The sequence below is a fragment of the Anser cygnoides genome, chromosome 16 (assembly GCF_040182565.1).
Source record: "Anser cygnoides isolate HZ-2024a breed goose chromosome 16, Taihu_goose_T2T_genome, whole genome shotgun sequence".
In the NCBI taxonomy this organism is placed as follows: Eukaryota; Metazoa; Chordata; class Aves; order Anseriformes; family Anatidae; genus Anser; species Anser cygnoides.
In genome coordinates this window covers 16,096,981-16,120,701 of record NC_089888.1, presented here as the reverse complement: position 1 = coordinate 16,120,701, position 23,721 = coordinate 16,096,981, and the positions used below count along the sequence as shown (strand labels likewise).

Below are 23,721 nucleotides of genomic sequence, written 5' to 3'. Positions count from 1 at the left end.
AGAAGAAGAAAAGTGGTCTTCGAGACTTGGTTCTGATGTGGTTGGATCCAACCGCACTGAAATGTAGTGCACAGCAGTGCTGGGGTGCGTGTCCTCCCTGAGTGCCCCCAGAAAAGGCATCAGGGGAGCAGCAGCAGGCTGGGGCAGGTGGACAGGGGAGGGGTGGAGGGGGCAAGGGCGAGGCTGGTTGCACCCTGATGCTCCCTGATGTCCCCGGCTGTGATGCTGCTGCGAGCGGGGTGACCGGGAGTCCTCCCTGTGCACAGGGACTGTGCTGTGGAGATGAGCCAAGGCAGGATGGGCAGGCCTGGCTTGTTGGCCCCACTGGGGTCCAGTCCCACTGTGCTTGGGGAAACTGAACTTAGGCCCAGGCCACTGCCTGTGCTGCCCGGCCCACACAGGCAGCATCTGCCCCATCTGCAGCTCAGAGCAGCCCTTGGCTCGGTGCTAGAGATCCCAGCGCTGGCAGGGGCAGGTTCTGCTCCACCAGGACAGCTGGAGTGTGAACCTGGGCTGAAGCACGTGTCCCCGAGAGGTGGGATGGATATGAGTGAGGGTTTGAGCACAGCCTCGGGCTTCAGCAAGGATAAATGCACCTTCGGTGAGGCTTGGGCTCTGTGGCAGCATCTCCTGTTTTGTTCTGGGCCCCTCTATGTGCCAGTACTTGGGGGTTGCTGTGAACTTCTAGGTGCCAGTACTGCACTTGTCTACAGAAGGGAGATGCAATCTCTGCCGGAGCAGAATGCTGCAGCCTGTGCACAGAAACAGCAGCAACGAGGTGTGCACGCTGCACTAAATGCACGCGTTCCTCTCTTCTGCCCTCCAGAGGCCCTTGGGGTGCCAGGGCTGTGCTGAGGTGCTGACAGCCAGCTGGTCTCACCTGAGGTTTCTCTCCACACATTGGCAGCTGACATTCAGCATCTGATGCATGCAGCCTTGCCCACATGTGGCTGGCGCTCTCCATGAGGAAGTCAGGATCCCATGAGGATGATTGCACGAAGACCGGCACATCTGCAGAGCTTGCATCGTGCTCAAGTGGAAAGTCCCTTGGTGCCCATGGGGTTGCTGAGGTTGGGTTATCTGCCACCCCTGCCTACGTGTGGTCACTTCTCCACCTTCCCCTCCTTGGTTCTCACTCTTGCTGGAGGAAGAGTGCCGGACTGGGAGTTGGATGGAGTCTCCTCAGCTTCTGGTGACAACAGTGTCATCATGATCTTGGATTCATTAATTCTTCCCTCCTTATTGTGAGGCTTGTGCATTCCTTTCAGGTGAGCTGGGTCTTTTCTTTGCAGAGGAGCAAAGAAAAATGGCAGGTACAACAGGAACAGTGCCAAAGAGAAAACCTCCTGACTGCTCTGGGCTCCTCTGAGGTTGTGAGCTTTGCCTGCAGCCATCAGGTGCAGAAGGCTGTCTCTGTTCCACATTGTCGTTGCATTTCTTTCCCGTCTCCGTGTTTGTCCTTTCTTGTGACATGAAGGCCGTGGTGAGAATGTCCTTCCCAGCTGCTCCTGTTCTCTGGAGAAGGTGTGTTAGGGGGGAAAAAAAAAAAACTCCAAAGCTCCAGAAGTTCTCTGCTTTCCTGGAGGTATCCAGCTGTTTGCACTGAACGTACCCAGGAGTCCTCAGGCTCTGGGGGGCTGCCAAGAGCTGTGGAACCAGAGCTGTGGCCAGGGCTGGCCTTGAGCCACCTGCAGCAGAGAGTTCAGAACATACTACAGGGCAGTTGGCTGTTTCCCTGGCACGGGCTATGCTCATCCCAAGAAAGTTTGAGGAGAAGCTGGTTTAGAGATAAATCCGGAGATTTCGTTTTTTCCTTACTGGTTATGAGGTACTGCTGTGGATCAACATATTGTTCCAGGCTTCAGAAGACTTAACCTAACGCTCTTTAATGTACAACAACATTTGTCTAGAGCCTTACCTCAGAGCAGGATCCTGACCAGGCTCATCATCTTTGTCTGGGGAAGGTCTCCCCCAAAAGGACTCTGTCTTACAGCCAGAGAAAAGGGAAGAAAAAGCTGAAGAGATCTGTACCTGTGCTCAAGCCCTGTCTATCAGTGCATTGGCTGCAGAAAGGGTCGATCGGTGAGGCTGCGTTGCAGGACCAGAAGAGCTGTACCCTCAGGGAAGTAAGCCGTCCTCTGGCTGAATCAACCATGAGCATTCCTAGTGTTCAGAAAAGGCTGGAAACTGATCTGGGCATCCTGGTAGGCCCAAGGTACCCATTTAGCTCATGGTAGTGGTGCTTCCTGGGTCAAACTTACCCATGAAAGACACAGATGTGCCTGGGAGTCACTGAGTACCTCTGCTGTGGCTTCTGTGGACCAACAAGAAACAAAACCATGTGAGGAGACCACTGGGGGAGGCAGATGTGGAGAAAGTGGCCTGCAGAGCAGGCAGTTTTTGGGAACGCAGGTACACTGAGAATTGATACCAGGGAGGCTTGTGCAAGGGGTGCTGTGGGAAGCTGGTGGAGGATGGCTCTACTGAAGGGTCTAGGCTCCTCAGTGCTCACAGCCAGTTGTCATGGTGCAGGCCTGCTCCATAGCCTCCTGCTGCAGTGCAACAGCCGCTTGCTCTCACCAGAGCGTGGCAGGGAAAGGAGCCAGCACTAGGTATGCTGACTGCCCAGGTGGTGCTAGCACCACAGCCTGCGATGCTGAGTGCCAGCAGCCATAGACCTTTCTTTGGCACCTGGTAAAGAAGGCAGGAACTAGGGGGTGGCATCTTTTTTGTTGGGGGCTCTCACCAATTTTTAAACTGAAGCTTTGAACTGAAAGAGGGTAGATTTAGATTAGATAAAAGGAAGACTTTTTTTACTCTGAGGGTGGTGAGGCACTGGCACAGGTTGCCCAGAGGAGCTGTGGATGCCCCATCCCTGGAGGTGTTCAAGGCCAAGCTGGATGGGACTGGGGGCAGCCTGGGCTGGTGGGAGGTGTCCCTGCCCATGGCAGGGGTTTGGAATTGGGCGTTCTTTAAGGTCCCTTCCAACCCAAACCATTCTGTAATTCTGTGATTTCTGATTCCCCTCCTTGTGGAGGCCTTTCCATTACCAGTTGTTTTTCCTCCTTTCTCTCTCTCCTCTAATCTCGTTTTCCCTTCTCTCTCTCTCTGTGCTTCCTTCTGTCCTCTGTTTCTCTTTATTCGGTATCAATTAGGTTTCCATTCTGGGTGTAACCACTCCCAACATTCACCCTGGCCCCTCTGTGTAGGGTACTGCCGGTCCAGCTCTCCTTTGCATTACTTTGTTTTCCTCGTTTGAGTAGGGAGAGTGCAGCCAGCCCCAGCTCCCTGCGGCTGACGTGCAGGAAGGTGCTGCAGAAGGCCAGTTTCTCTCACCCTGCAAAAGCAACACTGGCTCTGTCCTACTGGCCAGTGTCCTGGGCGTCCCATGGTGTGGGCAGAGCCAGCCCAGAGTGGCCATGGGAGCCCCGTGGTGAGCTCTGCAGGACCTGCAGCCCTGCCCTTCGTGTGTGTGCAGTATGTACCCTAGGATGGCTGAGGAGGCTGCTGGGCTTCCTCATCAGTACAAATGCCCATTGCTGTTTTCCTGTTGCTGTGTTCTCATGGGTTATTTTCAGCCTTCTGTTCCAGAATTGGAAAAAATTTATCCCTGCTTTGTCTTTGGAGCTTGTGAGGTCTTCAGGGTTCTTGCAGGACAAACACATGACTGTACCAAGTGTATGTAGTAATAGTAATCTGGCATCCACCCCTGCACAGCAGCATAGCTTCACTGTGTGCTATATCAAATACTCACTGTGTCTTTGCAGCAGGATGCTGCAGCCTTCACTTGGTCCTTGCTGCAGTCCCTGCAGCTATCTCAGCCGCCAAGCCTATGTTTTTTCATTTTACAGTTAACTTTTTAAAGGTTGCTTTTCTGAACTGCATGGTTTCAGCATCGCTAGAAACCTCTGCTAAATAATTGGTTTTGATGATATTTCCCAGGAGATCTGGAAAGGAAGGATGGACCTTGGAGTGAATCCAAGTGGCAGCGTCTGGTAGGAAGGGGAAAGGGCCTTGCTGATGCCTAAGGTGGCTTCTCTTCTTGCTCATGCTACTTCTTGCTCAGTCCAACTTGGTATTAGGGCATGTGGATGAAACTGAGAGTGAAGCTAGACAAAACAACCACTGCTTACAACAAAATCTCACCCTTAGCTCTCATAGAAACTGTTCGGGCCAGCTAAAAACAGGAGTGAAATGGGGAGTCCCAGTTTGGTTTAGTCTGCTGTACTCCCCTGCCTCATGGGGAGCTCTGTTAATGTGCCTGCTGAGAGCATTGCTCCCACTTCTTTATTTCCAAAAAAGTGACAGATTTTGCAGGTATGTTGGTAGGCCATTGCCCATAACAGGAGGTGGTCTAAGGCCCTGGAGAGGACTCAGCCACTTTCACAGCATCAGCCCCCTTATTTTAAGTACCTTCTCTCCATCAATGCCATCAGTTGTCAGGCTCTTTGTGTATACCCTGCCTCAACTCTTGCATGAACAATAATTATTAATTTAGTCAACCCCATCTAAGGCACATCAGCTTTCTGTTACTCATGAAAGCAATCATCAGCTGTTAGGTAAAGTATGTTTGATGCTAACTCTTCTTGCTCCAATTGCAATGCAGGGCTCGGAGCATTGGGTATTTATAGAGAGAGAAACTTCTAGGCTGGAAGAGGTAGCTCTAAAGAAAGCTCTGGGAGTCAAGAAAGAAGAAGCACGTGCAGGTACTTCAGAGGTGAAAATGAGTGTGAGCATGTCGAAAGTGGAGATGGCAGTAGGGAAAGCCAAGGAAGTGGCAGGCCAGGAAGAGACAACAGATGCAGATCTGGAGACCTGGAAGAGAGCAAAAATGATTGCTAGTCCCGAAGATTTTGAGTCTGTCTGGGAGGACGAGATCTGTGAGAAGGAAACCAGGGAGGAGCCCAGCATGGAGGCAAAGTGCTTGCCACCTGAGAGAGCAGAGGAGGAGCCCAAAGAGAGAGGCGAGGGAGTAACTGCAAGTGAACCAGGTCTGTCCAGGCCAAGCCAGCAGCCTGAAGAGAAGCAAAGGACCAAGACTTTGGGACCAGATCTGCCCCAGGGAGAAAGCAAGATGATCTCTGAGGAGCACGTTTCTGCAGCCTCCAGGAAGCAGGATACCAGAGTGCTAACTGCAACCACAGAGTTCATTAAAATTAAAGTGAAGTCTAGTGATGACAACACAGAGACTTCTGCTACACAGAGGATCATCTACTTAGGAGACCTAGAGGGAGATGAGAAGGACAATAAAACACATCTGCTTTCAGAGGCAGGAGGACAGCTTGACTTGGTGGAGATGCCAGAAACCACAGTGAACAGGCCAGGAGAGGGATCAGAGCCCACAACACCCATGGAAGAAAGGTTCCAGTCCACTTCCTCAGTGTATGAGCAACAGAGAGCAGCATCAGAAAAACCTGCCGTAGTGCCAGAGCAGCCTGAGACAGGCTATGATGAGACAAGCCCTGCAGGACGTCCTCCCTTGGAGCAGGAGCACTGTTTGTCAGTGCAGCAAGAGGAAGCAACAGCGAGTCTTAGGGGCTGTGAAACACAGGAGAAAGATGAAACCATGTTGTGTTCCCAGGAGGTGGGCTCAGATGAAAAGGATCTGCAAAGCCCAGTAGGAGGATTGAAGCTGAGTGCCCTGGAACGGGAAGGCAGTAGGGCTGAGGACCTGAAACAGAGCCCAGCTGCAGGAGAGCAGTGGGGCACGGACGTCTCTGGGACAGAGTGGAGGCTCTCAGAAAGAACCATACCTGATGGGAATGAGGAGGAAAGCTCCAGAGTGGTTCTGCAGATGGAAGAGATAGAGACTAAATCATCCTCTTCAGCTGTGCCTCAGCCGGGCTGCCCTCATGCCACTGCAGGGCTGGAGGAGGATGAACCCAGCACTCCCACCCCTGGGCCCTTTCCCCAGCAACCAGGCCCTGTCCCTGCAGAGCCAGCCCAGGACACAGAATCCGAAGGCCAAGACCTGTCCCAGGGCACCAGCCTTGTGAGAGGTGTGGGCACACTGGAGTATGTGAACCCCTCAAAAGAGGTGACGTGCAGGGAGGCAGGTTCTGCAGGGGCACTCAAGGACACGAGCCCTGTGACAGAGTATGAAACACCCGGGGACGTGAGTTCTGAACCTGAAGAAAGACCACAAGATGTGGGCTTTGCTACAAGGAAAATACACCAAGATGCAAGTCCTGTTGCAAGAGGACTACACCAAAACATAGACAGTGCAGCAGAGCCAGTCAGAGATCCGGCCACAGGGGAGGATGTCTGGGACTCAAACCCTGTCACTACAAAGGGAGTCCAGAGAACCACAGAAAAGCCACTCCAGGAAGAAAAGCCTATGATAAAAGAGCTCTCCCAGAACATAGGGCCCAGATCAGGAAAGCTGATGGGAGATGAAGGCTGTGGAATGCAAGAATTATCCCATGACAAAAGCCCTTGCATGAAACAGCTGTCTCCCAAGGCAGAAGAAGCAGAACAAAAGACTGAGACCATTATAGGACACCTGCCTCCAAAGGGTCCTGAGTCTGGAGGGCCGCTCCACACTGCACATACCAAAGCACAAGAGCCGCCCTGGGACTTGGAGTTTAATGTGGGACAAGCTCTGCAAGGCAGGAGCTCTGTGGTAGGAGAACCTGCTAGGGACAGTGACCTTGCTCTGGGGCAGCCAGTGCAGCCTCCCAAAGAAGATGCTGATGTCCTGCACTCCCACTCCACTGTAACGGGAATACGTCAAGAAAGCACAATGTTCCAGCTTTCAACCTCTATGTATGAAGGCAGTGAAGAGCTGCAAGTGAGCAGTGGGATACAGAAGAGAGAGTCTGGGCCATTGGTGTGTACTGATGGTAGGACAGAAGCTGTGTCCCAGGAGCACAGAGGTGTCACCGAGGCCCCGCTCCTGGGTAGCTGGCAGGACAGTGAGAGCTACAAGAAGACCTCAGTGGCCTCTAAGATTAAGATGTTTGAGCAAAGTGAAGCTGAGCGAAGGGCAGCCCAGGAGGAAGAAGAGCATTTGCCTGAAACTGAGAGACCAGCAAAAGCAAAGGGGAAGATGAGTCTGACACAGGACGTGCTTTTGAACACAGGCCCCATCTCGCCTCCGTCGCTGACAGGTACTCCGGTGGAACTGGCATCCAGTGTGGGCTCATTTGCCCTCAAGGGGCAAGGGGCTGGTTCGGGAAACTCCTCTCAGCCCCTGTCTCTGAAGGAAGATGTTTCTGTTGATCTGGAGCATGGAGAAGACAGTGCTGACCTGGCTTCCCCTGACTCCGGCTGTGAACTCACACTGGCAGAAGCCGTGGTAACTCTTCCAATGAACTGTCCGGATGGAAAGTTCATGCGCATGTTGTGTGGCTCTTTATTTACCATGTTCAGTGGCACCTCACACATCCATTGACTGAGAACAGTCGCTTTGCATCCCCTGTCCTTTTATGTATGTGTGTGCGGTCAGGCTTATTTGCTGAATGCAGACCTGCTGGCTAGTTGGTTCATCAGCTTTTTGTTTCGTGATACCTCCCCCCCGCCCGACATTTTGGCAACCTGGAGAATGCCACTCGCTAATCCTGAAAATGGGCACCCAAGCCTCATGTCCAGGAGCAAGAAGGGAGATGGGGGGTTGGATTAAGGAGGTGTGGCTCTGCCACAGATGTACATACACCAGTCAGCAACATGCCCACGCTTCCAGCTTCACCCCTGCATTTCTTACGTTGATAACCCTTCTTGCTTAGCTCACCAGCCTCACCCATCCTCCCCTGTCTTCGGCAAGCTGGTGGCTGGATGATGAAATAGCTTTCTTCACTCTTGTAAGCATTAGATCAGCTCCTATAGAGTTAATTTCCTCAAAACTAACCATTTTCTCTAATCCAGAGCAAATCTCAGGAACCAAGTGGGGAAGAAAAGGATTTATCTGACCCGTCTGTAAAATCCAGCATGAAAGAAGAGAATTTAAAGACTGCTGTTCCAGTGGTCTTACAGGTCTCACTGCTGTTTTACTAACTGCTTTTTGCCATAGTATGATAGCTCACCTTAAGCAGCTGAGGACTGTATGCTTCCAGCTCCTCTCCCCCTGGTAGAGCTGTTACGAATGTATTTATACACACACTCACACACACACACACACACAAACACATATGCGGCTGTGTTCCTCTTGCGTTTGTTTGACACCCTGTTTCTCATACCTCTCAACCTCCCAGCAGTGCAAACAAAAAGTGCCTTTGCCAGCAGAGCCTGGCACGTTGCAGGGGATGGCTCTGGCAGCAAATGCTTGGACCAGAGTCCAGGAGGTGGGCTTCCCGTGGCATTAGTGGGATGATTTCTAAGGGAGAAATGCCTAGAGCAAGATGCAAAATAAAGCAAACGCATGGGTCTAGATTTCCCATCGCTTCATGACAAAATATGGCAAGAAGAGATGTACCCTCTGATGGCAGAGTTGAGAGGTATGTCTGTGTTTGGGGAGCAGCTGGTGGAGGGAGGTAGTCCCTGGGCTCTGATCGTGCTGTCAATTACACTGACCGAACACACGATCTGATGCCTTAAGAGTCACCCCTGGTTGCGCGAGGCCTTTGGAGGGGGGCTGGTGGGCAGCTGTGGTGTGTCTAGCCCTCCTCCCTCTGGGGTGATGTCCCCCAGCCCCACATGGATGCTCCACTTGGGCTGAGCTCAGTGCAGTTGGCACGCTCCTTCGCTTCTCCTTCACTGTACCTTGCTGATGGGGCCCTTTTCTTTAAAACTCTTCTTTTTTCCCTTTGTCTTTTTTTTTTTTTCGTTCCCAGTTTTACCGGTGTATGATAGCATTGGCGTTTGAGCTGTTTCTGAATGTCTCTTAACAGAGCTGTTGTTTTGCATACATCTGCTTTCACTAGGTGCACTGATGTGCCTCTAAGCTGGCCAAGCTTTTCTGTGTGACTGACCCTTTTTTCCAGTGATTAATTACCAGTAGGCTTTTGGCAAAATCAGATTAAATAACCCTTTTCCCCCCACCCCTGCAAAGTCGCTGCTGTCAGAAAGGTTTCAGTTTCCATGCTTGAGTTGTGTTTAACTCTACTCTGTGATGTTCGCTGCAGCCTTTTCTCCTCCTCCTCCCCCCTCTCCTCTGTCAGCGCAGCCCGCGTTGCCGTGCCATGCCATGCTCACTGTCTCCATCTCTCTCCATCATTGTGTCTCATTCAGAGAGCAGGCTTGAGGGAGGGCACCGAGGAGAAAGCTAAGCCACCTCGGCACAGGGCTCCTGAGAGTGACACTGGTGATGAGGAGCAGGACCAGGAGAAGGACGCAGTGTTTCTGAAGGACAACCACCTGGCCATCGAGCGCAAGTGCTCCAGCATCACGGTCAGTTCAACCTCCAGCCTGGAAGCAGAGGTGGACTTCACAGTGATTGGTGACTTCCATGGAACAGCCTTTGAGGACATCTCCCGAAGCCTGCCCGAGCTGGACAAGGACAAGAGTGAGATGGAAGATGAAGGCCTGGTTTCCTTCCAGCATACTGACAAAGTTGTTCCTGGACTGGAAGAAGATGTCAAAGTCAGGGAGAAAGTCTCCCAGCCCAGCACAGATGTCTCCCAGCTAGAGGTACACAGGGAAGCCGTTCCACCAAGATTGCTTCGGTGCTGTCATCTCTCCATGTTCTCTGTCCTGGTGCTTGGTATTGCCTTCCCGATGTGCAGTCCCACATCAATTTGGAAGAGCATGCTAGCTTTCAGACTGCCTGGGTTCCTGTCTGGTGTAACTATTTTACCCTGATGCATGCTCTTGTCTGTCTTGCATGGTTCTTTCTGTTTGGGCAGGGGCATGGCTCTGTCGCGTGTTTTGTGCATCTGCTAACCAGAAGTCATCACTGTCTCTTAATACGCTGTGTCTGGCTGCCTAGCCTGTCCCTCACACCACTACAGCATGTCAGCAGCTGGAAGGGCATGTTTTGGTAACTGATGGCTCTGTCTCTGTATTTTGCATGAAGTCAGTGCCCAGTTTGTACAGCAAAGAGAAATGTGCTGCCAACTATCCTGTCTGCTCGTGCCTGGGCAGGAGAGGTTTGCAGAGTAGCCTGTGAGAGCAGCTCTGAAGGTCGTGGAGGGCCAGCCATACGCTGGGAGTGCTTATAGCAGGGCTAAGAAAGTTGCATGTGGCACATGTGTGTCCGAGGGGAAGCTGAGCGTATGCTGCTGTGAGAGGACAGTAAAGCCAGCCCCACCTTGGATGAAATATAGCATGATCTCTGCGCGGGGCCAGAGCATCTTCTGCCTGGGCCAGTCAGCGCTGGCCACAGCTCCCCAGCCCCGGCCAGGTGAGTTCCCCAACTGTTCTCTGGAGCTGCTCACAGCATGAGTCCAGACCTGGAGCCAGGAGGAAGCTACAGAAGAAAGCAAGTTGCCTCTGAGACAGCCCTTGTTTGGAGCATCACATGCTGTGTGCTGCTGGGCTGTGGGCTTGGATTATCAACTCCAGCACTCAGCAGGGGCAGTTGTCTCAGAAATGCTGGGCATGTGCTGGAAACCCAAGTTTCCCCACGTTAGCCTCTGTCTGGCAGCCAAGCGTCACCGCAGCTGTCAGGAACTGAAGCAGATCATAGAAATGCCAAAGGTCACGAGAGAAATAGAATTGGTGGGTGAAGACCAATTTGCCCTGACCTGTGGTGTCTATGAATCTGTCCAAAAAATCCCTGGCAGCCTTGGGATGGAGCATGAGGTCTGATTTGAGGTATGTCAATCCTGTAGGGCTCTTTGCATGGTAGCTGTTAGCCCAGTGTAGCAGCTTGGCCTCTGCTCTTGGTCTGGTGAGGGCCAGCGTGACACTTGCAGGTTGTCGCACACAGTCGCGCTTGCAGGAGATTACAGTGGGGCCCTGGTCAGGCACACTGGTGCAGGAGGAGCACTGAAGTGTCCTCTAGGCAGGGCTGCCTTGGTGCGCCCAGGGAAGCAGGTTTCGTTGGAGCAGTGGCTGACTTCCCATGTTTCTTCTGCAGTCACGAGCCCTGAAAACGGATGCTGTGACTGTTTGCCTGGGGTTGGGCACAAAGAATCCTGAAGACGCCTCTGCTCCTCACCAGATCAGCACCCCAGAAGCAGCCCAGGTGACATGGCTGGGTCTGTCCTTTCATGGACCTGCTCCCTGATGGCTCTGCAGAGCCTCAGTCCAGGAAAAACTGGCCCCAGACACCAGTGCCGTGAGGGCCAGTGGCTGAGCCAAGACCATTGGGGTTCTCTGCTTTCTCTTGTCTTGCTGTACTCCCCAGAACATCAATTCAAAGCCTGTCCAAAGTTACTCTGCATTTACTTTTCCATGCAGGCACCCTTGAACCCCTCCCCTACACGTGCTTCCCTTGCCCAGCTTGCCATGCTGCTGCAGTGCTGGATGTGGCGATGTCTGCAGAGAGGGACGGTCACCATGTGCTCCGCACTGTGCTGCTTGGCCCACGGGCATTGCTTCCCTGACAGCAGGGAAGTAAAGCTCCATCTCTGCAGATGTAGCCCCTTCACAGGTACCTCCAGACTCACTAGGCTGCCTTTGCCTTTGGCAGGTGGAAGGAAGCGCCCTTGGCCACAAAGACGCGACAGCTGCTGCTCAGGCAGTCACCGCAGAGACTGTGCCAACAACCTCAGTAAGCGGGGCTGGCCCTCACGGTGCTGGGGCTGCGGACGTCCCGTGCCATCCCCCTGTTTTGGGGAGGGAGGCTGGAACAGGCCGTGCTGCTGGGGTGGGGAGAGGAAGACCTCGCCTTGCCAGCGAAGGCTCTGGGGCGAGCTGCCCTGCTCCAAAGCTGCCCTCTGGAGCTCGCTGCACTGGCCTGTGCGTTGTGCCCGAGCTCACCTGCCCGTGTGCTCTTCTTTCAGGATAACACCACCAAGCCTGGGAAAGGGGCTGGCCCCGTGACAGAACTTCGCTCTGTGTCACCGGTGAGTGGGGCACAGGAGGGAGGGGGGGAAGGAGAGAGGTAGGCAGTCCCTCAGGGCTGTGCTGGCCATCCCGCTGTGCAGTGTTGCAGCGCAGTGACCGTGGCTGATCCCATGGTACTGGGCGAGAGCAGAAGGGCGCGTGGGTACTGAGGGGCAAGAAGGCTGGGGAACCATGCCCGTGGTGTTTCTCCTGTGGTGGATATACACCCTGAGCATCAGCTGGAGGAGGATAATTCCCCAGAATAAAATAAAAAATAGCCCAGTTCCTGGTGAAGTCTCAAGCGGGCTGAGATATCTTTAGCACTGAGGATGCTGCCAGACTACCCAGGGCCATGCTTAACGTCTCATAACTCCGTGGAGGTGACAGCCATCAACAACCCTGCCCAGGAGCAGCCCTTCCTGTATGAAGTGTCTTCCTACTTGATTATTCCTTTGAAATGGAATCAAGCTTGGCTAAATGCCATGTGCCACCCCATGCTGGTCACCTGGTGAGCCTGGAGCCCAGGGAGGTAGTGCTTGGCTCAGGCTTCCCAGATGCTTCCACGAAAAGCAGAACAAAGTGCTGCGTTTAGGGACAGAGGAAGCCTGAGAACCCTGCCTTTACATTGGCCCTAAGGCACTGATGGGCAAGAGTGAGATGCTGTCATCTAATCATCATCTTGCTGCAGAGAGACTTTTTTTGTTGGTCTAGGCTTGGGGTAGCTGTTCTGCGCCACATGAAAACACACATCCAGTCAGAAGCACAGCACGTCATCTTTTTCCTTGCCGTGCTCTCCCCTCAGCAAGGCAGACACGCTCACCTCAGCAACATTGTCCCAATGGGAAGGTCCCAGACCTTTGGAAGCACCAAGGGAGCCAGCCCTAAAGGCTCCCCTGTGGCAGCCCCTGCTGACACTCCTGCTCTGTCCTGCAGATCACCGGCAGCTCCACTGGGAAGGAAGTGCTCACCAGCATATTCAGTGCCACTGCAGAAACCCTCTCTACTTCCACCACTACCCATGTTACCAAGGTAAGAGCATCTCCAAACGGGGCAGCCAAGAGGGGGCTGATGAAAGCCAATGGAGTTTGAGGAAGGTGGAGTTATGCTGTTGTTGGTACAGAAGAATCACAGAATCATTCAGGTTGTAAAATACCTAAAATCATCTAGTCCAACCTTTAACCTAGTTCTAGAGTCCAACGCTTACCATGCTACTAAGTGCTACATCTACATGTTTCTTGAAGACCTGCAGGGTTGGTGACTCAACCACTTTCCTGGGCAACCTGTTCCAATGCTACACAACTCTTTCAGTAAAGAAATTTCTCCTAATATCCAACCTAAGCTTCCCCTGGTGCAACTTGATGCCATTTTCCCTCATTGCATCGCTTGGTGCTTGGGAGAAGAACACAATCCCCACCTCGCTATAGCTTCCTTTAAGGTAATTGTACAGCAAGATAAGATCTCCCCTGAGCTTCCTTATCTCTAGGCTAAACAACCCCAGTTCTGTCAGCTGCTCCTTGCAATACTTATTTTCTAGACCCCTCACCAGCTTCATTGCCCATCTCTGGACACAGTCCAGGGCCTCGATGTCCTTCTTGTAGTGAGGGGCCCAAAACTGAACACAATAGTCAAGGTGCGGCCTCACCTTAGCCAAGTACAGAGGGACAATTACTTCCCTAGTCCTGCTGGCCACACTGTTTCTGATAAAAGCCAGGATTCTGTTGGCTGCCTTGGCCATCTGAGCACAACGCTGGCTCCTGTTCAGCCAGCTATCGACCAGTATCATCAATTCATCTGGCTGTTAACCAATACCCCCAGGTCCCTTTCCGCCAGGCACCTTTCCAGCCACTCTTCCCCCAGCCTGTAGAGCTGCTTGGGGTCGTTGTGCCCCAAGTGCAGGACCTGGCGCCTGGGGTTGTTTTGCCCCAAGTGCAGGACCCGGCACTTGGCCTTGTTGAACTTCATACAGTTGGCCTCAGCCTATCCAGATCCCTTTGCAAAGCCTTCCTACCCTCAAGCAGATCAACATGTGCACTCAACTTGGTGTCATCTGCAAACTTACTGAGGATGCACTCGATCCCTTCATCCAGATCATTGATAAAGATGTTGAAGAGAAGCATCCCCAGTACTGAGCCCTAGGGGACATCACTTGTGACCAGCCTCCAACTGGATTTAACTCCATTCACCATGACCCTTTGGGCCTGGCCACACAGCCAGTTTTTAACCCAATGAAGTGTACAGCCATCCAGGCCTTGAGCAGCCAGCTCCTTTGGGAGAATGCTGTGGGAAACAGTGTCAAAAGCCTTACTGTAGTCTAGGTTAGACCACATCCACAGCCTTTCCCTCATCCACTGAGGGTGTCACCTTGTAGTAAAAGGAGATTAGGTTCGTCAAGCAGGGCCTGCCTTTAATAAACCCGTTCAGACTGGGCCTGATCGCCTGGTTGTCCTGTCAGTGCCGTGTGATGGCAGTCAAGGTAATCTGCTCCATGAGCTTCCCTGGCACTAAGCTCAGACTGACAGGCCTATAGTTTCCCTGATCCTCGTTCCAGCCCTTTTTGTAGGTGGGCATCATGTTTGCTAGATGCCAGTCAACTGGGACTGATAGCCAGGACTGCTGATAAACGATGGAAAGTGGCTTGGTGAGCACTTCCGCCAGCTACCTCAGTACCTTCACGTGGATCCCATCCGGCCCCATAGACATACATCTAAGTGGTCACTAACCATTTCCTTCTGGTCTTCATTCTGTGCCCCATCCCTACCTACCAGCTCAGGTGGCTGAGTACCCAAAGAATAACTGGCCTTATTTCTAAAGGCTGAGGCAAAGAAGGCATTAAATACCTCAGCCTTCTCATTTCTTGTCGCTATTTCCCTCCACATCTAATAAAGGATGGAGATTCTCCTTAGTCCTCCTTTTCCTGTATTTATAAAAACATTTTTTATTGTCTTTAACAGAAGTAGCCAGATTGAGCTCAAATTGGGCCTTGGCCCTTCTAATTTTGTCCCTGCACAGCCTCGCAACATCCTTATAGTCCTCCTGAGGGACCTGCGCCTTCTTCCAAAAGTCATAAACCCTCTTTTTCTTCCTGAACTCTAGTCACAACTCTCTGTTCAGCCAGGCCAGTCTTCTTCCTCACCAGCTCGTCTTTTGGCACATGGGGACACCCTGCTCTTTGTACCTTTAGGATTTCCTTCTGGAAGATTGTCCAGTCTTCCTGGACTCCTTTGCCCTTCAGGACTGCCTCCCAAGGGACTCTGCCAACCAGTCTCCTTAACAGGACCGAAGTCTGCCCTCCAGAAGTCCAGGGTGGTGGTTCTGGTAATCCCTCTCCTTACTTTTCCAAGAATCAAAAACTATTAATTCATGATCACTGTGCCCGAGGTGGCCTCCAACCTTCATATCACCTACAAGTCCTTCCCTATTTACAAGCAAAAGGTCCAGCTCTGTCTCTAGTCTGGCTCGCTCACCAGCTGTGTCTGGAAGTTATCTTCCACACACTCCAGAAACCTCCTAGACTGTTTCCTCTCTGCTGCGTTGTATTTCCAGCAGACATCTGGTAAGTTGAATTCCCCCACAAGAACAAGGGCTATCGATTGCAAGACTTCTCCCAGCTGTTTTTAGAATATTTCATCTGCCTCTTTGGCCTGGTTAGGTGGTCTGTAACAGACACCAACCAGGACATGTGCCTCATTGGCCTTCCCCCTAATTCTTACCCATAAACATTCAACCCTGTCATTGCCGTTATTAATCTCAAGACAATCCAAAGACTCCCTAATGCACAGGGCTGCGCCACCGCCTCTCCTTCCTAGCCTATTACTTCTGAAGAGTTTGTAGCCATCCGTTGCAGCACTCTACTCATGCGAGCTGTCCCACCATGTTTTGGTGATAGCAACTATGTCATAGCCTAGTATGTCTGCTGCACAATGGCTTCCAGCTCCTCCTGGTTGTTGCACGTACTGTGTGCATTGGTGTAGATGCACTTCAGTTGGGTTAGCGATCCTGCCACGTTTTGGGGGGCAGAGAATCCCTAATTCCTGCATGACCATTTCTGGGTACTGGTGATTTCTAACCTGTCAATGTCCCTTGTGCCTTTGGTACCACATGGCTCTCCATCCCATACCTCAACAGGGGCAGCAGACTGATGAACCTTGCTAGCACACTGTCCTTTAACCATTGTCATACCACCCCTAGGCTTGTCTCTGTCAAACCTGGTTTTATCCCTTTCTCCCTTCAAATCTAATTTAAAGTCCTGTCAATGAGCACTGCTAACTCCTGAGCAAAGATCGTTTTTCCCCTTAGAGACAGGTGAACCCCATCCATTGCTGGTGTCTTGTAAAAAGACTCGTGATCAAAGAACCCAAAGCTCTGCTGGTGACACCAGGCTCAGAGCCATTTGGTGGCTCTTCCTGCTCCTCACCTCATCAGTCCCTGCAACTGGAGGGACAGAGAACACACCTGTGCTCCTGACCCCTTAACTAGTTTCCCCAGCACCATAAAGTCTCGGACTTCGTCTTGAAACTTCATCACTGCCTACTTGAAAAAACAGTAACAGGTAATAGTCTGAAGGCTGAAACAGGGCAAGAAGTTTTCTCTTCACATCCCTAATCCAGGCCCCAGGGAGGCAGCAGACTTCCATGTGAAGTGGATCTGGTCCGCATATTGGGCCTTCTGTTCCCTTCAGAAGGGAATCTCCCACGACAATGACCTGTCTCTAAGAAGATGCCCTTCCCCTCCTTACAATCTGAGAAAGTGTCTGCTGGCCTGTGGGAGATCATCATCTGGCCCTTTGCCGCACTCCAAGAGCCCCTGGCCCAGTTCAGCCCTGCTGTGCTACCCATCCAGTGCAGCCAAGCATGACTGCAGGGGATTTCAGACAAGGATAACCTGTGTTAGACCGACTTTGGGTGTTCATCACCCCCATGGACTGTGCCCAAGTGCCATGCCCACCTCTATGCCTTGGTATATTGGGAAGGAAGGGAGTCACTGGGTCAAGAAGGAAAAGCAGAGCTTGGCATTGCTGAATTCTTTGTCCTGAAGGCAGCAGTGGGGATGGAGAGACTGCATTAGGCTGCCACCAGTGTGTGTGCAACTCCCTGTCCTTTTAACTGGTGTGTGTTAATCCAGGCATACTTTGAGTCAGATCCCTTGTCCAGAAAATCCACAGCACAGCTGCCAGGTACCTCACACCAGTGCCAGAGCACCTCACCTCAGCTCAGCTATGGAAGCTGTGTTTATGTTGGTATATTGTATTTATTAGAGATGGAGTGGCTCAGGCAAGGGGGAGAGATGTTAGAAAATTAAGGAAGTATAGCTGCATCAGAGGACCTCACCCATGGCCACTTCATTCCCAAAGTAAGTACACATAAATGAAAGTAGAAACCCAGCAAGGGACCTGAGAAGGCAAGAGTGGTGCTCCACCACCTGCCTGCCACTGGCCCTTTTCCTTTGCTGTCTCATGCAGTTATTCCTACCCCCCTGTGATAAGCTGTGTTGTGCTAGCTCCAACAATGCACTGAGTCAAGCTTAGGGGGAGATACATGAAATAACCGGGGAGTTCCTAAGATGATGCTGGCCTTGTCCCTCCTCTGGTGGGCAGTTACACCTACCAGGAACTGGTTTGTTGGGTGCTCTCTGACTCCTCTCCTTCACACGCAGACAGAGGCAGCATGATGACTCTTGGCTTCTGAATCTTACTATCTGTCCTGTGATCAAACGGCTGCAGGCAGGGCCTTGTGTTAGTCTTTTTGCCGCAGAAGCCTGTAGGCTGCAAGGTGTGGGGCCGAGGCAGGGCACAGGTCCTGGGGGGCTGCAAGTGAGTGCTGTCGTCTTCTTGTGCAGACTGTGAAAGGAGGATTTTCAGAGACCAGGATAGAGAAGCGCATCATTATCACAGGAGATGAAGATGTGGACCAGGACCAGGTAGGAACAGAATACCCTGGCTTTCCCCAGCTGTGGCTGCCCCTGGCTATGTCACTCAATGCTTCTGGTTCTGGCTTGTACATGTTTGGTCCTTCACTCTGAAAACAGAGCCCTGAGGCCCCAAACCTACCAGCTCTGCACAGGCCATAGAAGAGGGCAGTTGTGTACCTCCAGGAGGTACAGTGGTACTCACGGGAAACCCTAGCTCCATCTCAGAAGGAGTGACATCAGTCATCACCCACTTGGCCTGCAAAAGGACAGGATCGTTTGGTTTATACTGAGCAAGAGTTCCCAGACCAGCTCCCATCAGCACCTGTTGCAGAAGTGAAGCAGCAGTACAGATTACGTTTCCAGTTGCCTTTTCTCTGTTGCAATACCCTGCAGTGAGACAGGTTCTCCCTTTCTTTCTTGCAGTCTTGCTATGGGTTGACTCCCTCCAGCTGACTTTGTTTTGCATCTGCCTCCTTGACAGAGGAACGAAAAGTGAAAAACTTATTGACATAAATCCTTCAGGCTGCAGGGTCATTTCCCTCTGACCTAATCCTTTGGGATTTGTTGCTTAAAAAATGAAATTGAAGTTCTAAAGTACTTTAAAGTGATCTTCAGCAGGCTCTAAAATTAATTTTTGGATTTTTTAGAATTATAATAATAAATTTAGTAAAAATACTATTTTAGTTTTTTTTCTAGGGTATTTCTGCAGAGAATTGCTGCTCTTCCTTTGCTTGGGTTTCTGAAGGGAGCCTGGGACATTGTGCATCTCTACAGAAAAGACAGCAAATGAAGGGCAGTGCACAAGGCCTCCCAGTGCTGTACAAACACCTGGTCGGTGATAGGTTCCAGCCCTTTCTGCCAGGCCATTATGTGTAGGTTCAGCTTTGAATCTCTGCATCTGTGCCTGCCTGGAATCCCATTCAGCTCCAGCTGCTTTCTATCTGCTGGTTGAGAGCAATGCTAGTACCAGACTTCATGGAAATGTCAATGAATACTTTCATCATTCTGATTTTAGGCACTGGCTTTAGCAATCAAAGAGGCAAAACTACAGCATCCTGACATGCTGGTAACCAAAGCTGTGGTATACAGAGAAACAGAACCTTCTCCAGAGGAGAGAGACAAGAAACCTCAGGTAGGTGGAGAAGTTATCAGGTACAGCTTATACCTGCTGTGTAAGAGATGTATGTAATAAAGTGTGTCAGCATGTCCCTTACACCGTATCGTGTGGAATAACGCAGTGGAGTCCTTTGCAGAGGTTCTTCACTGATGCTTGCCTAGGTCTCCATACGATTGCATAGGCAGAGCATGCATTTCCACAGTGCATGGGCTTTGCTCACCTTCCTGCTCAAACAGCCTGGGCACATTTCCACAGCTAGTCATGGTCGCTGTTTGGGACTGACCCCACCAGCTGCAGGTGCTGGTAGCAGTTGTGACACTGGAGTGACACAGGAGGTAGCTTTGTGACACAGGAGTGGCAGCTCTTGGCCAGCAGTTCCAGTATGATGGTGATTGCAGGCATGGCCACATGGCTGTGGTTATAAAGCCAGTGCCACATCACCAGAAGCAACGTTGTATATGTCGCCTTGCTCTCCTGCTCAGCAGAGGGGTCAGAATCATTTGCGTGTAAAGAGGAAGGACCTGCTCATCTCCCTGGGGCAGGGAGTGAGAGAGGTGATACCAATGTGGATAGGCTGAGAAACTTGGCAACAGGTTTTGTAAAGCCATTCCCAAGTATCAGACCGGTATTTGCAAAAGAGTTTTTTTTTAATCCCATCCCTGTTCTCCAGGTTGTCCTTTTAGAACCACGCAGGTGCAGGCAGCAGCACACAAGGTTTGCGTCTCCCCGCAGATACCTCAAAGCAGATACAGCTCCACACAGTTTTCTCCAGGGCAAAACTGGCTTAAGGAGTCCTGCTCCACTCTTACCCCCTTACTCTGACCCCTTTGCTCCGGCATCAGATTGCTACAGCTATTTTGTAGCAAGCTGTACAGCAAGGCCATGGCACCTTTCAACAAACTTCTGTAACAGGGCAGCTAAGGGGCAGAGGAGCATGCTGAAGAAGGGAAGGGGAACTTTTGAAGGTAGCTTCACTACTGAAAAATGTTTGAGGAGCTCAGTTGCGAGCTAGACAGTGCACTTCAAGAGGCCTCTTGGAAATGTGATTTCATGTTTCTTTATTATATGAAGATTTTCAGTTTGGAAGGTCAGAAAAGGCTGTTGCATCTGTCTACTCTTACTTCCTTTAACACAGCACAAATAAGCCTAGACATTTCTGCACCTCTTAGGGAGCCACTCAATTATCATTTAATGGCCTAAAGTAATCAGTGATCCACTGATATCTCCCCCATACAGCAACACCAGCTCAGTGAACTAAGAGGTCCTTCTCATGACCAGACATCCTGGTAAAGAAATGCAAACAGTGTCCCTAAATGTTCGCAAATTTACTGTCCATTGCCCTCATACAAACAGGAAGCCTGTTGTAGTTGAATGAGTCAGGAAGGGAACACCCCATGACCAGTCATTTTCATCTGCCTTGTACAGGAATCTTGACCAACATGTTCTTGGAAGTCAACATCTGTATTCAAACCTGGAGAACAGTGAAGAAGGAGCCTTCATGCTGGATTTGTCAGCAAGACATAGACATCCTGGCTGCAATGTTTATGGCGAGAGACAAAATTTTTAAAAAAGGAATAGCAAATATATTATATATATATATACATACATACACACACACACACATATATATATATATATATATAAAAACAGGAAACAAAATGCATCCTTGCACTGCTGCTATATGCTGGAAATGAATAGCAAACAACACCAACAACAAACAAAACCACCCTCTTTGCAGATAAATTGAAGAATTTACTGGATTGGTGATAAAATAAGATCATAAAAACATAATAACAATAATACAGTAAGCCACCATCTTGCATGTTACATTAAAGGATACACAATCATGAGTTCATTTGTTGCACATTAAATGGAAAGGAAAACTGCTTTGCAACAAAGCAAGAAATAAGCAAACTGAAATAAAACAAACACAAGCAGAAGCAAAACCATTCCCCACCTCTGGAAAGAAGAGAGAAAAACATTGAGTTTATTACTTTAGAGTTATTTTCCGATTCAGAAGTTTGATTTCGCCCTTCTCCTCATTCCATGCTGGTTCTTTTGCATCTTTTGGGGTTCTGTTAACTCTTCCCCTTCTCTGTGCACTTGTCCAACCTCTTGTTCTCTGAAGGTATTTAAGAATTGATTTCATTTCAAACAAAACAAATGATATGTATATGGTTTCTCATTTATAAAAATGCAGCCTGTAGGGGTTTCATATGGATGTGCATTTAAGTTATGTATATTATTATATATAACAAGGGGGGAGGGGGGGAACAATACTGAAATAATTCAACAGCACTGGTAAATATGATGACATTTTTAAATTATTACCTATTTGATTGACTGTGGTTGGTGTATTTTGAGACTCTTAGATCACATTGGGACTCTTAGTCCTGCAAGAAGAGAACAGGGAAGGTGTCAGCCGCTGCTGTTTGGAGGGAGGAAGGGGAGAGAGAGAGGTGGGAGAAGTCCTGCTGACTGATCCACGTGACAGAGGAGAGCTGGGTTTCCTGTTGCAGTATGTGGTGTTTGGAAAAGGTTGCTCAGTGGTGAGTTGGAAGGGCAAGGAAGGAGGTTCAGGCTGCTCCTGCAGCCCGAGATCCTCTCCCTGGCTCCCACCCAAAGGCATCAGCGTCAGCTGGGATCAAGGTTGCAGCTGCAGGACTGTGTTCATCGCTTCTCTTCAGCTCATTGAGCTGTGAAGACTTTTGGGTTGTTTTGGATTGATTTGGATTGTTTCTGGATCCCAGTAATGCAGTTACTCAAGATTTGTAGTAGGAAGGGTTGGAGGCAGAGTAGTTGTTTCTGCCCTGCTTTCCTGCTGCCCAGGGTGCGATGGTTAGTGGTGGTGATGGCAGTCTTTCCCTGTCCTTGCCTCCAGGTGCTGCCCAAGGGCAGGCAGTAGAGAGACCACGTTGTCTCCATCACTGCAGTGTCCCAAGTGTACAAGGCTGGATGACAGAGCCTGGTCCTTCTATGTAGGGAGGCGTGTGTCAAGGAGATACCAGTGAAGCTGCCTGCCCCACAACTCACGATGACTCTGCCTTTAGAGACAGGCCTTCTCTATGGCTGCCTTTGGAAGGGGATTATGGGCCAAGCCCAGGGTCTTGTACACTGTGAACCAGGCAGTTAGAGTAGACTTGGAACAAAAATCAGAAAGGAAAGGAAATTAACACATTTCCGTTTTGGGATTATCTCTATCTCCTGTGTAAACAGAAGGGCCCACAGTTCTGCACCATTTTGCCTTTAGTCTCCCATCCTTCACACAGACTGCCCAGAAATAGGTGCATTTAACCGGTTTCTGCAATGGATCTGAGGATGACAGTGAGCAGGGAGAGCCTGAGCCATTAGGATGTTGTGGGCAGACCTCCCTTACCAAATCTTCTGTCCTGGTCTCTGGCAGCCTTGGATCACCAGCTGCTTGCTATTATGTCCTCATGAAGTCTGTTCTCCTTCCGGTGTATAGGTTTCCCCTGCAAGCATTGAAGACTTGAGCACAGGCTACTTGGACAGTGGACAGAGTTGATGGCTGATGCCAGTGCAGTCATGTTCCTGGAGAAGTTGGTTGTGGGGTCTCCCTCAGCTTCTGTCTGAGCACGTTCATCTGCTTGTGACCTGCTGCTTTTAGAGACCAGACCCCAAAACAGAAAGAATTAAGGCAGTTGCAAAGAGGCTAATTTTCTCTCTTTCCTTTTTATATACACACAAGCCAGCTGTCAATAGCAGTCACACTTTCAGAGAGACACACCGGGTGACAGAGGACCAGTTCTCAGTGCCTGCACAGGGCATCTAGCCCTTCTCGCCTATTAGCAATGATCTGCACACCGTGCTGGTTGTTCTTCAGCACACTGTAGTTCATACTCAGAGGAGCCCACGTGGCTTTGCTACCCTTACAAACAACCACAGGCTACTCTGAAGATAGATACCTGCTTTTTTCATCATGTGTACCATTATTAAAATGAAGGTTACTGTTAAAATTAGTGGCCTTACACAGTTAGAATTGATGTGAGTTTGGACTCAGACTAGTTATGTGTGGAGTGAGTGGATCCAGTTCCCTGGCTTCCGCAGCTTGTTTAATGGGGGAGACAATGTTCAAAAAAAAAAAAAAGGGAAAAAAAAAAGAAAAAAAAGGAAAAAAGCTCACTGCTTGTTCACCTGGTGAGGTGCGGGTTTCTGCTGCTCAGCAACAATTGATGCCCCTGTGGGCTTGGCTCTTGCAGCCTGCCCCTCGTGTTGCTGCCATTTTGGATAGCTGATTACCATTTGTTTTCTTCCAGGGGCCTTTCTGTTGAAAGGGATGAGAGACATGAGTGCCTGTTTTTACCTGATCCCATAAATCCATTCCAAACCTGGCCTGCAATTGCATGAGTAATATTAACAGTAACAATAACAATAAATATTTATTTTTATTTGAAAAGCACCTTACCAACCAACTGCAGTGCTCTGTTGTTCCTTCACTAACTCCCCTTTTCTCTTCCCTTGTTCTTCTTCTCCCCCCTTCAGTCATACTCCTTTTCAGTGCTCGGTGGTGTATGCGTGTGTGCTCACTGTTCTTGTATTCAATAAAAGTGAAATAAATGTGTTTGATGCTAAACCAGTTTGTGGCCTCATTGGACTCTTTCCCACCAAGAGGATGGACAAATTGGGGGAAGTGGGCATGTCCAACCAGGTTTTCTGCACATTAAAACACTGGACTCTCTCCTGTCTATAGTGAAGGTGCCAGTTTGGGTATTGCTGTCTAATGGGGAGGTGAAAGAAAGCCAGGTGTTCTTTATAGCTTATCCCTCAGCTCTGGCATGTGGTGTGTTTGTATGATGCAGTGAAGAAGGCTA

General features: G+C 50.4%; 1 protein-coding gene across 18 annotated transcripts in view; it reads left to right on the top strand.

The window, feature by feature from the left end:
* The window catches only part of EPB41L1 (erythrocyte membrane protein band 4.1 like 1), an 80,399-nt gene extending 56,913 nt beyond the window's left edge, over window positions 1–23,486 (top strand). For 7 of the 18 annotated variants that reach the window (XM_066978576.1, XM_066978579.1, XM_066978581.1 and 4 more), the window contains 10 exons: window positions 4,607–7,297; window positions 7,864–7,971; window positions 9,166–9,564; window positions 10,955–11,062; window positions 11,510–11,590; window positions 11,823–11,885; window positions 12,799–12,894; window positions 17,701–17,781; window positions 18,788–18,904; window positions 22,356–23,486. In XM_066978576.1, the coding sequence (XP_066834677.1) occupies window positions 4,607–7,297; window positions 7,864–7,971; window positions 9,166–9,564; window positions 10,955–11,062; window positions 11,510–11,590; window positions 11,823–11,885; window positions 12,799–12,894; window positions 17,701–17,781; window positions 18,788–18,904; window positions 22,356–22,415 (3,804 nt within the window). In that variant the 3' untranslated portion in view covers window positions 22,416–23,486. Of the gene's footprint in view, window positions 1–4,606; window positions 7,298–7,863; window positions 7,972–9,165; window positions 9,565–10,954; window positions 11,063–11,509; window positions 11,591–11,822; window positions 11,886–12,798; window positions 12,895–17,700; window positions 17,782–18,787; window positions 18,905–20,314 lie in introns of all 18 variants that reach the window. The other 11 variants (XM_066978586.1, XM_066978587.1, XM_066978588.1 and 8 more) reach the window with 8 other exon arrangements.
* Window positions 23,487–23,721: the final 235 nt, after the last annotated feature.